We start from the raw sequence: 17,921 nt of genomic DNA, 5'->3' as shown, positions 1-17,921 counted from the left end.
AATAAACGTGTGTGTGTGTGTGTGTGTGTTTTCTTGGGTATAACAAGATATGTCAAGCTCCATAAAGCTAAATCTATATATATGAAGCTGACAGCGAGTAACTAATACAGATAATCAATGGTGCCCTTTTAACTCGAACTTATAACATAATAATGTCACTACTGAACCCTGTGAAGGAACGCAGAGTGTGTAATGATCAATAACAATTTTGTATCACCCTTAGTCTAAGTCTGAGCTGACATGAGTCGACTCTCCAAGATTCACACGTTTCAGTTTAAGAACATTGACAACACTGAATGATGAACGTGGAAATGGAGGAATTGTGCATGAAACGAGTGTGGCAGTTTAGGTTGAATGCCAGAGTTACCAGATACGTTAATATTTGTCGCAGAACTTTCTTGGGCTACTGTACCAAAGAGCATATAGAATTTCAGACCCAGAATTTTTAGATGATGAACTAAAAATGATTCAGAGTATTGGAAAGAAGCTAAAATATCCACAAAGCATACTAACTCAGTGCCACAATACAGCCAAGAAACGATTCCTTGAAGGGAAAACTAATAAGCCAGATCGCCAGATCATTCAAAGAATCCTTGTCCTCCCCTTCCATGAAAATTTTCTTGATGTTGTTCACATACTGAGGAAACTCAATGTACAAGTAGTATTCAAATATGAGAACACCATCAAAAAAAACCTCATCAAGAACAGCACTTTCAGTAATTCAGGCGTTGTTTACAAAATCCCGTGTAAAAGCTGTAACAAATTTTACATAGGACAATCTGGAAAAGATTTGGAAACTAGAATCTCACAACATAAATACAGTGTAAGGACAGCCCAACAGAGTAGTGGTTTATTTCAGCACAAAACATCCAGTGATCACCATATTGACAGGACAGGCTCCAAGATTCTAGCAAGATCAAAAAGCTTAGATGAAAGAAATGTAATAGAATCTTGTCTAATTTCTGGCACCTATCAAAAGAATGTACACATGAGCTATGGTCATTTTAAGTGTGATAAATTGTTAACTGAATTAATTTTAAAGCAGTATCCCCCAGACTAACAAGTGATTGTTCCCTGTCATCTCGTGGTGGTGTAGTGGGACACACCAAGCATTAATCCTCTAGGTCTTAAGTTAAGCAGCAGTATTTATCCCCTCCTCCCTCCCCCCTCTCCCCTTCCCCCTTCCCCTCCTCCCTCCCCCTTCCCCCTCCCTCCCACTCCCCTTTCCTCCCCTCCTACTCCCTCCTCCTTTGCCACGTGCATTTTTAGATTCAGGTCATCCTTTGTTGTGTTCCACTCCCTGCTGCAGGTGATCATAAGTTGAACCGCAGGTAAAAATTCAGGTCATCCATTGTTCTGTGTGCCACTACCTGCTGCGGGTGTGCATAAAAGACCTCTACCCTTTACGTTTCTGTCTCACTCTGTCTCAATATGTAATATACGAAAGTACTCACTGTCACTCCTTTCATGTCTCCTGTGGTTAGGTTGCATACATATCTTCACAGTGAAATGAAGTCTCTGCATATATATATATATATATATATATATATATATATATATATATATATATATATATATATATATATATATATATACAGTAAACCCTCAAGGATCCGGACTTCAAAGATCTGGATTTTGCCAAGATCCGGACCATTTCTTGGCAAATTTTCAATTTAAAACATAGGCTACAAGATACACAATTTATTAATTAAAATTTACGAAAAAAATATTTGTACACATTATTATACTATCCTATTAATTTTATACTGTATTAAATTTAATTTAAATTTTATCGGTTCTTCGGTATCCTTTTGTGAGGCCCGCACATGTGAATGGGAGGAGGGGGGGGAATGCGGCCTTGAGGGGACAATAAGCTGAGGCAGTTGACCGAGTGTGAGTCACGGGAACACAGTGACCGAGTGAAAGCACAGTTTTCTTTCTTTACTCTTCCACCATGGCTCCAAAGCGCAAACATACGGAGCTAACCATAAGTGAAAAACTTGAATTACTAGAAAAATTAGAAAAGGGTGTACCAGTCTCTCGGTTAAGTGAGGAATATGGTGTTGCAAAACAAGCAATCAATGAAATAAAGAGAAACAAAGCCAAGCTTCGTGGTTTTGCTGCCAAGGCAGGTGGAAGTGGAAGTGGAAGTGCAGGTCCCAGTTCCCAAGTGAAGCGTAAGATCGTTATGAGTGGACTCTGATTAAGAAGTCAGAGGCATCCCCACTAGAACCCGAGGATGAAGAACAGAAAGTGACACCTTGGCAAGGTGAATGAAAAAAATAACTGTTTATTTTTATTTTGCATTAAGTTATACCTAAACCACCATAAGTTTTCCTTCATATGAGAAAATTTATATAATTACTGGAAGATCCGGATTTATCGAGATCCGGACAGGGTTATAGCCCCAAATAGTCCGGATCTTTGAGGGTTTACTGTATGTATATATATATATATATATATATATATATATATATATATATATATATATATATATATATATATATATATATATGAGTGTTGCAGAGAGTAGTGTTTTAATGAGTTGAAAAATCATCATCATCATCAATATCATCATCTGGACCTCCTTTCCAACCCTAGGGTAGGGTGAGGAGTAGCAAAGTCCAGAAAGCCCAAATTTGCCCAGTCCAATGGTCCACGCTTCCATTCCTTCATTACTCAAGCCCCTGGAATCCTGGCTCTATCGAATACGCCAAAAACATTCACCACATTCGGTAGCTTCACAGAAACGTATTCAATAGAGTCAGTCCGGACACTGCCACGTTAAAAAGGGGTGCCAAATCCATGATCATGCACTTCTCACAAAATTCATCCAGCCAGCTCGATCTTTTGTCAGTTCCCTAGCCTCACCGACTTCCAAACCTCTCTTCCTCACACACTCATCCACGATATCTCTCCTCCTTCTCCTTGGCCTACCTCGCCTCCTTCCTCCTTCAAATTCGCTCAGCTATACCTATTTCACCGCTCTATTGTTGTCCATTCTCTCCACATGACAATACCATCTCAGTACACTTCCTTCGATTCTGGTGTCCACCAACTTCCACACTCCACATCTTTCATGGGAGCTGGTTTGTGGAAGCCGTTGGGTAGGCAGAGAAGGATTTTTTTGTTGTTGTTGTTGGCCTATCGACCAATGGGGCCGAAGTCCCTGGTCATTAAGGCCGTATATATATATATATATATATATATATATATATATATATATTACAAACACACTTTCATATACAAACTGTACATACACCAGTACATATATATATATATATATATATATATATATATATTTTGTTACATAGCCTATGATTTCATCATCCTTTGTGTAAGTTTAACGCACAGTATGCTGCATGTTTGATCACGAGCGTGTTTTGCCTCAGTTCCCCCCTTCTACCGTTATGGTAGAGTAAGTCGTCCTTTCTGTTGTTCAGAGCGGGATTGTCAACTCTTTGTCCCCATGGCTTCATTTGCGCGTCCTTCTTACAAGTTGTATCAAGCTCTGCCGGCCCCTATATAATGAGCTCAGTCTCTGCATCATTGCAACTTAGATCTACTCCTCATTTTGCTCACATCTCTGTCCTCCCCTGTACAGTTATTATTATTGTGAGTGTTCAGGAAGTCTCCAACCATCTAGCAGCTGTGTAATTTGAGTATAACTGTTGTTGCATTTTTTCTTGTGCATAGGGTTAATTCTTAGGCCTAGTGAGTTTTTTTTGTAATTTATGTAGGTTTCATTTTGTCAGCCAGTTATAATATTATTTTGTATTTGTAATAATTTATCTTATATTAACTGAGCATTACCCAGTGTATTTTCGTTTTATCAGGGCTGACTTAGATAAATTTACTCATGCTAGTTTCGTGTTAATAGAGGCTATTGCAGTTAACCATATATTTAACCTGTTTTTTGCCATTACATTATCCTTATGAGTCCTGAATGTTTTGTTGTTAGTTTGAGCATCAAACTTTAACTTGTAATTTTACCTAACTCTTTTGTTTTGAACCTGGAACTTTACGGGACAGTAGTGATTTTTAGTATTCTCACTTAAAGTGTACATTGTCTTTCCCTGTTCCGTAACATAAATTTGGCGACCTCTCATCAGGATATTCAGGATATTATCATAAGGATATTGCTTGATATTTTGTGACTGTTACTTATTCATGATGTCTACTATTACTACACTTGATGAAGCCAAAGATTTTTTGTCAAATGTGCAAACAGTGTGTGATGTAGAAAACAGAACAAAGAATGAACTTAAGCTTGTTGCTCAACAATTGGGAATTGCTGTTCGCTCTCATCATTCTAAAGATCAAATTGTTGACATGATTAATGAAAGCTTGTTTAATGTAACTCCTCCAAATGAGCAAACGCAGATTGAATTAGCTAAGTTACAGCTAGCCCTGCAGGAGGCAAAAGCTAAGGAGGCTGAATTTCAGGCAAATGCTCGTATTCAGGAGGCACAGATACAGGCACAAATTGAACTTGCCAGGATTCAGGCAGTCCATGAGTATCGCATGAAACAAGGTGGAACTGGATCATCTAGCTCTGATGATTTTGATGTGGCTAAAAATGGTAAACTTGTCCCTCCTTTTAATGAATCTGATTTAACAAAGTATTTTCAGGTGTTTGAGAGGGTAGCTACAGGTTTTAACTGGCCCAAGGAGTATTGGCCAGTACTCTTTCAAACTGTTCTCACCGGTAAAGCTCAAGTAACTTATGCATCTTTGCCTCAGGATCAATCTGATAATTATGATGTAGTTAAGAGCTTGATTCTTAAGGCCTATGAGCTTGTTCCTGAAGCTTATAGAGTAAAATTTAGGACAACTTACAAGCAAGATAAGCAATCCCATGCTGAGTATGCAAAAATCAAAGAAGATTTGTTAGAGCAGTGGTTAAATTCTAAGAATGTGGATTCTGATTTTGGTAAATTTAAGCAGATGATTTTTCTGGAGGACTTAAAAAGGTGTGTTAATAAAGATGTAAGCCTATATCTTGATGAGAAAAGAATAGATAATTTGTCTGATGCTGCAGTTTTAGCTGATGAATATGTTCTCACTCACAAGAGATATTCTAGAGAAAAAGGGAAAGCTGAGAGTAAGTACGTTGCCTCTACTCAGAGTACAGGTAACAGGAAAGAGAATAAAGATGATGTTTCTCAGAAAGTAAATACCAGCTTCACCTCTAGATTTCAGAAAAGTAAATGTACTTATTGTAGTAAGCTTGGTCATACTACGGAGAAATGTTTCAGGAGACAGCGTGATGTGAACTAAAAGGAGCCTTTAAATATTCAGTCAATTGGTCTAGTGTCCACTCTTGAGTGTTCCCAGAATTCTTTAACTGAGTTAACTGAACCTGCTTTGAGGGGTAACTTAAATTCTCATGATGGAGCTCCTCTTTTGAGCAGAAACGTGGGTGACACTCTCAAGAGTTCATGTGCTAATTTCCTGTCTGATGGTTTTGTCAGTCCTCTGGACAGTAATGACAGGAAATCAGTTAAAATATATCGTGATACAGGTGCTTGTCAATCCCTTATGCTGACCAGTGTTCTAGGCTCTAATGTTAATTCCTCTGATGAAACCGTAATCTTACAAGGTGTAGGGAATAATTACTTCTCTGTCCCTCTGTGCAGAGTGAATTTAGAGTCTGGTTTTGTTAATGGTTCCGTTATGGTTGGGTTGGTTAAGACACTCCCAATGTCAGGTGTAACTTTCTTACTTGGAAATGATATTGGTGGAAGTCAAGTGTGTCCAGCTCCTCAGTTGTCTAGTGAGCCAGTGGCTGCGTCCCAGGATTGTGATGTCCCTGATGTGTTCCCTGCATGTGCTGTCACTAGGGCTAAGTCTAAAGTTACTGGTGATTTAGAGAATAATGATGATGATGATGTTATCCTATCTGACACTTTTCTTGCTAATTTGGACCACTCACCAGATGAGGCAGTACCCCGTAGTGTTGATAATTTGTCTCGTCAAGAGTTGGTTGAGTTGCAGGTTGCTGACCCTGAGTTGAAAGGTCTAGCTAACTCTGCTTGCAGTGAGGAAGAGTCAGCTGGTGCTTCTACTTGTTATTATATAAAGTCAGGAGTACTTATGAGGAAGTGGAGACCCCCAGCAGCATCAGCCGACTGTGAATGGGAGGTTGTACATCAAGTTGTCATCCCTCGTTTTTGTAGGCAGGATATCATTAGAGTGGCTCATGATTCCAGTGTGGCAGGACACCCTGGAGTGAGGAAGACTGTGGCACGCATTTTGAAACACTTCTACTGGCCAGGTATCTTCAGGGATGTTTCCTGGTATTGTAAGTCTTGTCACACCTGTCAAGTTGTGGGGAAGTGTAATCAGACCGAAAAGGTTGCACCTCTAGTTCCCATTCCTCCTTTTGAGGCGCCATTCACCCGTGTGTTGGTGGATATTGTGGGCCCTCTTCCTAAGACTTCTTCAGGATTTTCTTATGTGTTGACCCTGATTGATATGGCTACTGGTTATCCTGAAGCCATTCCACTTAGAAATATCTCAGCAAAGAACGTGGTTAAGGAAATGCTAGGGTTCTTCACAAAGTTTGGTCTGCCCAAGGAGGTACAGTCAGACCGGGGAAGTAATTTCATGTCAAATGTTTTCAAGCAGTCTCTGAAAGAGTTGGGCATCACCCAGATCACGTCTTCAGCTTACCATCCCCAGACCCAAGGAGCGTTGGAGAGATATCATCAAACACTCAAATTGATGCTCAAGAAATACTGTTTGGAACATCAGAAAGACTGGGAAAAAGGTCTTCCATTCGTTGTGTTTGCCGCAAGAGAATGTCCAAATGAATCACTGGGCTTCTCACCCTTTGAAATACTGTTTGGCCATGAAGTAAGAGGACCCCTTAAGCTTCTCAAGGAATGCTGGCTGTCGGAGGAAGATGACGTCAACCTGCTGGAGTATGTGATGAAGTTCAAAGAATGGCTGGCTACTGCTTTACAGCTGGCGAGAGAGAATTTAGGAGCTGCTCAGGAGAAGATGAAGACTTGGTATGATAAGAAGTCCAGGTTACGCCACTTTCAGCCAGGAGATCAGGTTTTGATTCTGCTACCGGTGTATGGGCAACCTCTTCAAGCCAAGTTTAGTGGTCCTTATTTCGTGGAGAAGATGCTCAGTGATGTCAACTATGTCATCGCCACACCAGATCGTAGAAAGAACAAGCAACTTTGTCACATCAACATGCTAAAGTTATATCACAGGCGGGAAGAAAATAATCCAGTCTGCACTGTAGCTGTTCCACCCGAGTCTACAAGTGAAGCTCTCCCATGCAGCATGAGCCTGAGTGATAGTTTGGGGAAGAATCCTGATATCATGAATGATCTCCAGACTAAGCTTTCTCACCTACCTCCCGAGGAAAGGCAGGAGTTTTCGGCATTACTGCAGGAGTACCCGCAAGTGTTCCGTGCCACTGCAGGAAGAACTACTGTGTTGATGCATGATGTCAATGTTGGAGACGCAAAGCCAATTAATTTGCCTCCTTACCGTGTGAACCCAGTGAAAGTTCCTCTCATCCAGAAGGAGCTTGGCTACCTGTTGGACCACAAGATGATTGAGCCATGTCAGAGCAAGTGGAGGTCTCCTGTCACTCTAGTCCCTAAGCCAGGTGGGTCACAGCGGCTTTGCATCGACTACAGACGTGTTAATCAGATAATCAAAACAGACACTTACCCTCTCCCTCGCGTGGAAGAATGCATAGACAAGATCGGAAAGGCTAGGTACATAAGTAAGTTTGATTTGTTAAAGGGATACTGGCAAGTACCTATGACTGAACGTGCTAGGGAGATCTCATGTTTTGTAACACTAGGAAAGACTTTTGCATGTTCTGTAATGCCATATGGTATGAAGAATGCACCAGCCACATTTCAGAAGCTCATGAATGTTGTAACAGAGGGTTTGGCAGGGTGTGTTGTTTATATTGATGATGTATTAATCTTCAGTGACAACTGGAAAGATCACCTATGCCATGTCAGTAAATTTCTTGAGCGTTTGGTTCATGCTAATCTTGTAGCTAATTTATCAAAGTGTGAGTTTGGTCAAGCTAAAGTTCAGTACCTTTGGTACGTAATTGGTGATGGACATGTTGCACCACCAGGAGCTAAGGTTCAGGTTATAAGTGATCTTCCCAGACCTAAAAGTAGGAAGGAGATACAAAGATTTTTGGGAATGGTAGGTTATTACAGGAGATTTGTTCTTAACTTTTCTATTCTTGTATCACCACTTACAGACCTACTGAAAAAGGGAGTTAAATTTGTCTGGACCGATAACTGTGAATCCTCTTTCAACAAACTTAAAGCTATTCTATTAAGTCAGCCAGTGCTCGCTACTCCAAATTTTGCTAAGCCTTTTAAGATGGCTGTTGATGCAAGTGATACAGAAGCTGGGGCTGTTTTGCTGCAAGAGGATGATCAGGGTATTGAACACCCTGTATCTTATTACAGTAAGAAGTTCACTCCACCTCAAAAGAACTACTCCACTATTGAGAAAGAGCTTTTGGCCTTGATTTTGGGTTTACAGCATTTTTCATTTTATTTGTATTCTGGTTTTAACCCCATAGTCATTTATACCGATCATAACCAACTGAAATTCCTTAGTAAGTTTAAAGATAAAAATCAGAGATTGACAAGATGGAGTCTACTTCTTCAGGAGTATTCATTAGACATACAACATGTCAAGGGGAAAGAAAATGTCATTGCAGATTGCTTATCTAGACTTTAGACAGATTGTTTTAGAGTAATAAGAAATTTCCTTTGTAAATTTCTTTTTCTTTGTGGGGAGGTGTTACATAGCCTATGATTTCATCATCCTTTGTGAAATTTTAACGCACAGTATGCTGCATGTTTGATCACGAGCGTGTTCTGCCTCAGTTCCCCCCTTCTACCATTAAAGTAGAGTAAGTCGTCCTTTTTCTGTTGTTCAGAGCGGGATTGTCAACTCTTTGTCCCCATGGCTTCATTTGCGCGTCCTTCTTACAAGTTGTATCAAGCTCTGCCGGCCCCTATATAATGAGCTCAGTCTCTGCATCATTGCCACTTAGATCTACTCCTCATTTTGCTCCCATCTCTGTCCTCCTCTGATCTACTCCTCATTTTGCTCCCATCTCTGTCCTCCTCTGTACAGTTATTATTATTGTGAGTGTTCAGGAAGTCTCCAACCATCTAGCAGCTGTGTAATTTGAGTATAACTGTTGTTGCATTTTTTCTTGTGCTGTGTAGCATAGGGTTAATTCTTAGGCCTAGTGATTTTTTTTTGTAATTTATGTAGGTTTCATTTTGTCAGCCAGTTTTAATATTATTTTGTATCTGTAATAATTTATCTTGCATTAACTGAGCAATACCCAGTGTATTTTCGTTTTATCAGGGCTGACTTAGATAAATTTACTCATGCTAATTTCGTGTTAATAGAGGCTATTGCAGTTAACCATATACTTAACCTGTTTTTTGCCATTACATTATCCTTATGAGTCCTGAATGTTTTGTTGTTAGTTTGAGCATTAAACTTTAACTTGTAATTTTACCTAACTCTTTTGTTTTGAACCTGGAACTTTACGGGACAGTAGTGATTTTTAGTATTCTCACTTAAAGTGTACATTGTCTTTCCCTGTTCCGTAACAATATATATATATATATATATATATATATATATATATATATATATATATATATATATATATATATATATATATATATATATATATATATGTATATATATATATATATATATATATATATATATATATATATATATATATATATATATATATATATGTACTTTCATAAGCACTACATACACCAGTACATATATATATATATATATATATATATATATATATATATATATATATATATATATATATATATATATATATATATGGGGGTTGTTTTTCTTTCATATAATCATTATTACTGTATACATTACTGATTAGGAAAAAAAAATAACTAAAGTCCCTAGAACTAATAACCTTACAGACAAATCGCTAACCTATGCTAAAGCCCAAAGATACAAATTGCCAAACCTATTCTAATGGTAAAAATACCCCGACGAAGCGAACACCATCTACTGCAGATATGTAATCCCTTTCTACATTACATACCTGTATTCATCGCCTGGTGACTGTCAGTCGAGGAAAACTAATACAGGGAACATCAATATATGACAGAGAACCAGACGAGTCAGGAACATTTCAATATACGTCATCAGACAGTGAAGGATTATTATGGTGAGAGTACATACAAAAGAAGACTGCGTAGTTCCTCGTACTGGTGTTGCAGGAGTTGCTGTTGATGGTCTGATGGGTGGGGCAGGGGGTGAGGGGGGGAGGGGTGAGCAGCTTGTTGCGGGGCATGGGGTGGGGAGGGGCTGAGGGGGAGGGAGGAGGGGGGGCATGATGTAGAACCAGCGGCGGGAGAGTGTGTCAGCTGATGATCAGGAGCAGGGGTGGCGGTGGGGGCAGGAGCAGGGGCAGGACGGGCTGAGTGACGACTTGGGCAGTCCAGGTGCCAAGCAGTGACGCCCACACGCCCACACCAGGGGCACTGGAACTGCGGTGAATGTAGGAGATGAGGGTGGGCAGCCATGGGGTTAGTGGGGGCTGGTGGCGTGGGTGGTAGGGGCAGTTCCGAGAACTCAGATGAGTGGGGGTCAGGTGCACGGGGACTGGGAGAGTGAACGGTGGCGGAGTGCGTGACAGGGCAGGTTGTTGTTGAATGGGGGCCACTGCACAGACCACACCTTTCTGCGGACCGGCAGTAGCGTGAGATGTAACCAGACTCATAACAGCGATGGCACAAGGGCTGTGATGACGGGAAAAAAAAAAAAAAAGTTAGCTTAGGTAACCCTTAAAAATATATGGTTTTCTATTATACACAGGTAATTCCGTTTCCTATAATCAATTAATCCAGTGACGTACTTTATATATAATTTCGTCCATCTGCAGACGATTATATTCACCGTAAATGAGACTTTTTAAACTGGAGGGGTTAGATATAGCCTTTATTAACCACTTTACTTAAAATGCCCGCCGCCGGACCACCCACCCCACCACCCCCCACCCCGCCACTGGGCCACCACCACACCACCACCCCTCCACCACACCACCACCCCAGGAAGACACAACGGGGGGGCTAATGACCCAGGGCAAGAGGGTCACCCGCCAACTACTGACCTGCGCCCCTTTTCCCCGCAACTGCCCCGACACCAGGTGAACAAGGATCGGCAACGACCTTGCAGGCGGGACAACCATCGCCAGCAGTGGGGTGGGACTGAACAGGATTCAGTCCCAAGTAACGTTTTGGGAACGGCCATAGTTACCCCCTCAAGGGCAGGAGGCCCTTTAGTGCGCCACGAGGTGTCAATACCCTCTGCCACGTCCAGGGCAAGAGGCCCTTCAGTGTGCCACAGGGTATCAGTGCCTTCTGCCACGTCCAGGGCAGGAGGCCCTTTAGTGCACCACGAGGTGTCAGTACTCTCAGCCATGGCCAGGGTAGGAGGCCCTTTAGTGCACCACGAGGTATTGGTACCCTCCGCCACTCCAAGGGCAGGAGGCCCTAGTAAACAGCTAAAAGTGGGTCCCAGGGTAAAAAGACCTGGAGCCACGGCTGTGACAGACCCAGGAGAGAGAGTCGCCTCTGTGCTTCCCTCCCTGTATGTAGGAGAGGACATGGTCTCCGTGTATACTCCACCTACTGCGTTCTCCTGTGGGAACTGCTCAACATCACCCAGGAGTGTTGCCCCAGAGGTGTCACAAGAGTGGAGGCAAAGTCCGAGACTGGACCTGCCTCCCACTCCTGGGAAATCTCTGTCCTTCACAGGCACAAGCAGGAGACAAGGCCGCAGTCTAACCCTGACAGCGCGTCCCCTGGCAGAGGACTGCACCCCCAGGACCCCAAGGTGAGCCCAGCAGACTACAGGCAAGGGCAACCCCGACTCCCTCACCCCGCGGAGCTGCCAACATCAGGCCCGCCTCCTCCAGCTGTTTGGCCCCAGTCCCGAGGGCCACCTCTCAGGTCGAGGCCCCCAGACAGGAGGGCCTCCCTGCAACTCACCGATGGCCCGGACCCGGGTAGTGTGTTGCCCGTTACAGGCAGAGTCCCCCTGAGGTCCTCCCCTTCGAACAGTGACAAAGTGAATTAACCCAGGAAACACGGGTAAATTAGTGACGCCCCTTAGACCGAAAATAAGCCAGAGGAAGAGGAACAGTGAACAGTGACAGAGTGTGATCCATACAAAACCGGTGGCTATTGTTATTAACCCAACAGAATTACACACCCAATGGGGTAGAAAATATTTAATAATAATAAGAAGAGTAATATCACCTGCCCAGAATAAAAGAACTTCCCGTAATTGTGAATGACGATCAGGGTGCGCGGGAGAACCAAAATGCTATATAAAGTGTCGCCGCGACTAGGTAACTGAGTCGAGTGTCATGATCCGCACCCTGTTTTCGTTATAGTAATATTCCTCCCACAGATCTTAACCCTGTGTATTCCCCTTGCTATCGTGTGTATATATTTTTTGGGTTTAAATGAAAGACGGATATCTACATATATTTAACTAAAGACATTGGTATACATGCATCATATCGTGTGTTAAGTGCAACTGTATTTTGTGCTATCAAAGCCTAACTCTGTGTCCCTGTATCCTGTATCTCAAATATCACTCTGTATCATATTGTAACGGTTATAGAATTAAGGCAATAGATGTGTTAAGGTATACTGCCTGGTTTTTATGTCCTGTTCCTTTGTTAGTGCTTTACTTCCGGTCCGGAAAGAGGACCCCGCTCAGTCGCTAGTGTTTTTAGGACGAGGAGTCGACCTAAAAACACTCAGCATAACATTACTACTATACCAGATATTTTGGTTCTGCATCAGGCTTCCCTGCACGTCTTTTTTTTTTTAATGATTTATTTGGCAGAATACATTTCTTTTGTATGTTATTTATAGACCTTTACTGCTGATGTAGTTGCATCAATAACAAAAGGATAATGAGGTGCAGTGTGAAAGATAAATATCCAGGGAAGAGTTGCTGCGATATTTTCGAGAAAAGTATTAATAAAGTCCTTAAACTCACCGCCACGTCTCAAGATTTTATTACTTGTTTAGTAATAACAAAATGTACCGAAATATTTACCATTATTTCTGGTACGAATAATGTGAAAAATATTTACTGCATCAGGGAAATTCATGGTTTACAAAAAACCTTATGCTCTGGTCAAATATTTGCATATAAATCCAGAAGTAGAATCCTAGACATTATCTTATCCTACTGCAGGCCAACTTTTTTTTTTTTTTTTCATAATTTGTGAATGCTTATATCACTGTCTGTATTTTTGAAATATATTAACATTCATTATTCCTCCGAGGAAGCCATATTTCACTTCTTCAGTCTGTATACGGATGGGGTTATAAAAGAGATACAAGGTAGTGCAGTGGCTCATGAATGTTGCAGAGGCCCTAATGAGAGAGGGCAGCGGTTGGAATCTCCCTGTACTGTTGTTTGCAGATGATACTTTGTTGAGAAGAGGGAAACCTGTATTTTACACAGGAAAAATCATCTGAGAAATTACCAATATGCCGGAAATCGAACCCGGGACTCTCAGGTGAGAGCCAGGCAGCATACCACTACACCACGAGCAGGTAAAAGTTACCTCACGTTGTCACAATCTTGTAACCAAAGTCCCTCCGCCCCCACTGTGGGCCTGAAGTGGGTGAGTTAACCCCCTGGCACTCGGGCAAGTAGATTCTTTTAATCTATCCCAAGCACTTTCGGCATGTCAGAATGAAGAGGGAAACCTGTATTTTACACAGGAAAAATCTCACCTGAGAGTCCCGGGTTCGATTCCCGGCATATTGGTAATTTCTCAGATGATACTTTGTTGTTAACCCTTGTGTGGTGTTCATGTTTTTGTTACCCAGCCAATGTTTGTGGGTCTGGTGGACCCACCGCATTATTGAGTTTTTAAATCAATACAGCCATAACAATTTCTGTAAAAATACCAAATGTTTACTTTTTCCCAAATGCTGACAATAAAGACAGCATAAATGGTTAATAATAATATGCTTAGGAGCTCCTGTCTCAGCTTGTGTGAGGTAAAAAAGTTATTGCATGTGATGTGTCCACTGAGTCCTTGTGTCATGTCCAGGACAACTTTCATCCCTTGGTGTTTCTCAGGGGCTCCTCCATCCGACCTCCTTGTATACACTTGCAAGTTCCATGCATATGATGATGCAGCATCACAGGCAGCCCAGATCTTTATTCCGTATATTGCGGGTTTTGATGGTATGTAGTGCGTGAAGGGGCAGCGGCCCCTAAATGGCTCCAGCTACTCATCAATAGTGACATTAGGACCAGGGTAGTAAACAGGGGGAGACAGTGCACTCACCTGTCCCACACTGTCTTGATGGCAGCTAGCTTGTCTCTCTGCCACCAAGCTAGTCTCTCATCTCGCGGTTATCAGAGCAGATAACCCTGGAAATAATGTGAAAATTTTCGAGAGACATAGTGGCACGGAAAAGTTCTCTGCCAGTTTCTGCATCCCACAGGGATTCTGTGGATTCCCCTTTGGATCTGAAAACTCCAGCAAGGATAAGAAGCCCAAAGTATGCTCGTAAATGAGTTTGGTCTATGTCCTTCCACCCCTGTCCAAAAACACGCCTTGTTTCTATTTTGGTGCAATCCAGAATGATTTTCTGGCTGTCATCCGGGATGAAAAGTTCAAAAGAAGACACGATATCCTGCAAGTGAGTAACTGCCATCCGTGTTGGTCCTGGATGCATCTTTATCACATTGGCAGCCCTGCGGGGTGGCTCCTTCTTTGGGCAAGGATACCATTCAATTTCACCATCATTTGACATCCATATTTCTCCACTTGCTGGCTGCTGGTGGGCTGTCTGCTGACTGGCTGGTCCTCTGGTTGGTCCTGTGATGGGCTGCTGATGGGCTGATCCTCTGGCTGGCTGGTGACGAGCTGGTCTTGTGGCTGACTGTTGCGGGGGGCCTGAAACTGGCTGCTGACGGGCTCATTTTGGAGCTGGCTCAAGGTCAATTTCATCATTTTTTTCAAACTCACTGTCAGATTCTGAATTGACAGAAATGCGACCTTCAGATGAGGAAGTGAAGGAGAACTGTGGTGTGGATGTGGATGTGGATGTGATGGGAAGCGTTAAAGAGCAATATACTGAGGTGGTTTGGCCATGTGGAGAGGATGGAGAGTGAGAGACTGACGAGGAGAGTGTGAGTGAGGTTGAGGAAGAGTAGAGAGAGGGGGAGGCCAAGGATGAGATGGAGAGATGGAGTGGAGAGGAATATGAGAGGGGGGGGGGGTAGGTGAGCTTGGAGCAGGGCAGTGAAATAGCAGGGGACAGGGGGCCTTGTAGGCGATTTGTTTGTGGCCACCCCTTACGGGATAAAGGCGTCTGACAATAGGTAGATAGATAGACAGCATTTAATTGATCATTGCACGTGAGGTATTCTCATCAGGCCAAAAATATTCGTAACCCGTTTTCTTTAGCTACTTAGTTTGCATATCATTCCTTATCATTATACCCGCACAGAGCACACTACTCACAAGACTAGATGTTAGTAAAACCTGTGATGCTGTCCGCCAAAACAAACTAATCACCAAAATATACAACACAAACATGGACAACACCAAACGCTGGCTTCCAAATTAATTGTCTGGTAGTCAAGCACCGGGGCGACGAAATACCGAATCGGCGGTCAGTTACCGAATCAGCACTTTTAAGGAAAATATTATAGTTTTTATTACAATATGGAAACATTATAGTTTTTATTACAATATGGGTTCATGCACACCTAATTATCTGAAATACAGTTCAGCCCAAAAACTTTGCTTAAAATAACTACTGTATTATTATATAAAATCAGGTTTCAGAGCATAAACGTGCTAATGTTAGGGTGTATTTACCCTTCAGACCGTCAAGACGCATTGACAGACTTCTGTCTTGCATGAACATTGATCTAAAGCACAAATAAATGTACCTGCATTGTAAATAAATATTTATAGAACAGAAGTATGTCAAGGCGAGTTGTCAAGCTAGAGGCAAAACATTGCTGCTAACTTTAGCAATTTTTTGGTCTGAATCTTGAGTTTTTTATTTAATAGTTAACCAAAACAAATTATTGACCAGATTTCAGATAAGTAGGTGTGTATGAACCTATGTGGTTATAGAAATTATATTTTTCATTCAAAAGTGACGATTCTGTAAACGACCGCCGATTCGGTATTTCGTCACACCCGTTAAGCACATGTTTTATTTTAGGACAAGCAATGACCAACCCGAAATTTCCTGAACGGAGATCCACGCTCAGTCTTCAACCCATAAATGCATGATATTCCCAAACCCCAACCATCCACAAATATTGTCTCCCATAGAGATGACATCACCATAACAACACACATCATACTGCAGACACAGCCTGTACACTGCAACAAGACTACCTCAACACACTGAGGACACAGCCTGTACACTGCAAAAGGACTACCACAACACACTGCAGATACAGTCTGTACACTGCAACAGGACTACCTCAACACACTGCAGACACAGCCTGTACACTTTAACAGTAATACCTCAAACAATGCAGACTTAGGTTGAGAACAACAGGCTGAATATCGCCCCAGCTAAATCCACCACAACACTCATCACCAGCAGTAAACATGAGCACACTTGAGCACAAGTACTCCCCCCACATCGTATTTAACAATGTACATGTGCCACACACAGTTCACTGTGATTCTTGGAGTGACATATAACATCGGACTCACCTTCAAGGACCATGTACAAGACAAGAGGCGGTACATCCCCAGACTCAATGCACTCAGGCCAACTACAGAGCCAAACATTGGGCCACAAAAGGAAGCACTGTCCTTACTCTAAAAACAATACATTAGATCTGTGATATCCAATGCCCTGTCACTCCCCTCCCCCCCCCCCCGTCATTGGCTACCATCCTGTCTAACACCCAAGAATGGATCTTCCTTTCCAGTGGCGCCAATGGCTGACTCAGTGTCAGAAAAAACACAAGGCCATAGGGTTTCATCTTTTCCTTTGCACCTCCTCGTGACTAGCAGCAAATTCAAACAATAATCTCTTCTTACTACTCGATAGTCAAGATGGAGAGACGGCAGTTTTATGCCAAGTTAGAGTAAATAGCGATTATATGGCTCCACTCTCAAAGGCAGTGCTAGGGCTCTGCATGCATTCCACAGCACTTTTTCGTGACTAGCGATGAATTCCATCATCTATCACTATATATATATATATATATATATATATATATATATATATATATATATATATATATATATATATATATATATATATATATACAGACACTTACTCCCGTAAGGCGTGGCCACAAACAAATTGCCTCGACGTCCACATGTCCCCTGCCATTTTGCTGTCCTCCCTGCCAACTGATGCCCCCTCTCTTATATGCCTCTCCACTTCATGCCTCCACCTCCTCTTTGGTCTCCCCCTATCTCTTCCCTTTCTCCACTTCACTCACATGCACTCTTTTTCATTCTTTCGCTCTCCGTCCTCTTCACATGGCCAAACCAACTCAGTTTATTTCTTCTAACCTAACGCTCTCTATCACATCCTCATCCACACAACAACACTCCTTCTCTTTCTCGTTTATCTCTTCATGTACCTCCACATGCACCTCTCAAATAACTCATTTCCACTGCTCTCACTGTTGTGTCCTTCCAACAAGGTTCAAGCTTCGCTTCCAGGTTAGGTTAGTGTGCTACGTAGATTGATCTATTAGGTTACGTTCGTTCTCTTAGTATCAGGTTAGGTTAGTGTGTTACGTAGATTAATCTATTAGGTTAAGTTACTTTCGTTCTCTTAGTATCAGGTTAGGTTAGTGTGTTA

The 17,921-nt window shown here is 42.0% G+C and overlaps 1 protein-coding gene across 1 annotated transcript; it reads right to left on the bottom strand.

The window, feature by feature from the left end:
• Positions 1-14,453: 14,453 nt before the first annotated feature.
• LOC145411945 (uncharacterized) lies at positions 14,454-14,798 on the bottom strand. Its single transcript, XM_080281915.1, has one exon. It carries the CDS (start codon positions 14,796-14,798, stop codon positions 14,454-14,456), a length of 345 nt encoding a protein of 114 aa, XP_080138041.1.
• Positions 14,799-17,921: the final 3,123 nt, after the last annotated feature.

Source organism: Coenobita brevimanus, chromosome 91 (genome assembly GCF_032717465.1).
Source record: "Coenobita brevimanus isolate Jiangsu-jjx chromosome 91, ASM3271746v2, whole genome shotgun sequence".
In the NCBI taxonomy this organism is placed as follows: domain Eukaryota; kingdom Metazoa; phylum Arthropoda; class Malacostraca; order Decapoda; family Coenobitidae; genus Coenobita; species Coenobita brevimanus.
Note: the sequence above shows the minus strand (reverse complement) of the source record. Positions and strands in the feature narration are given on the sequence as shown.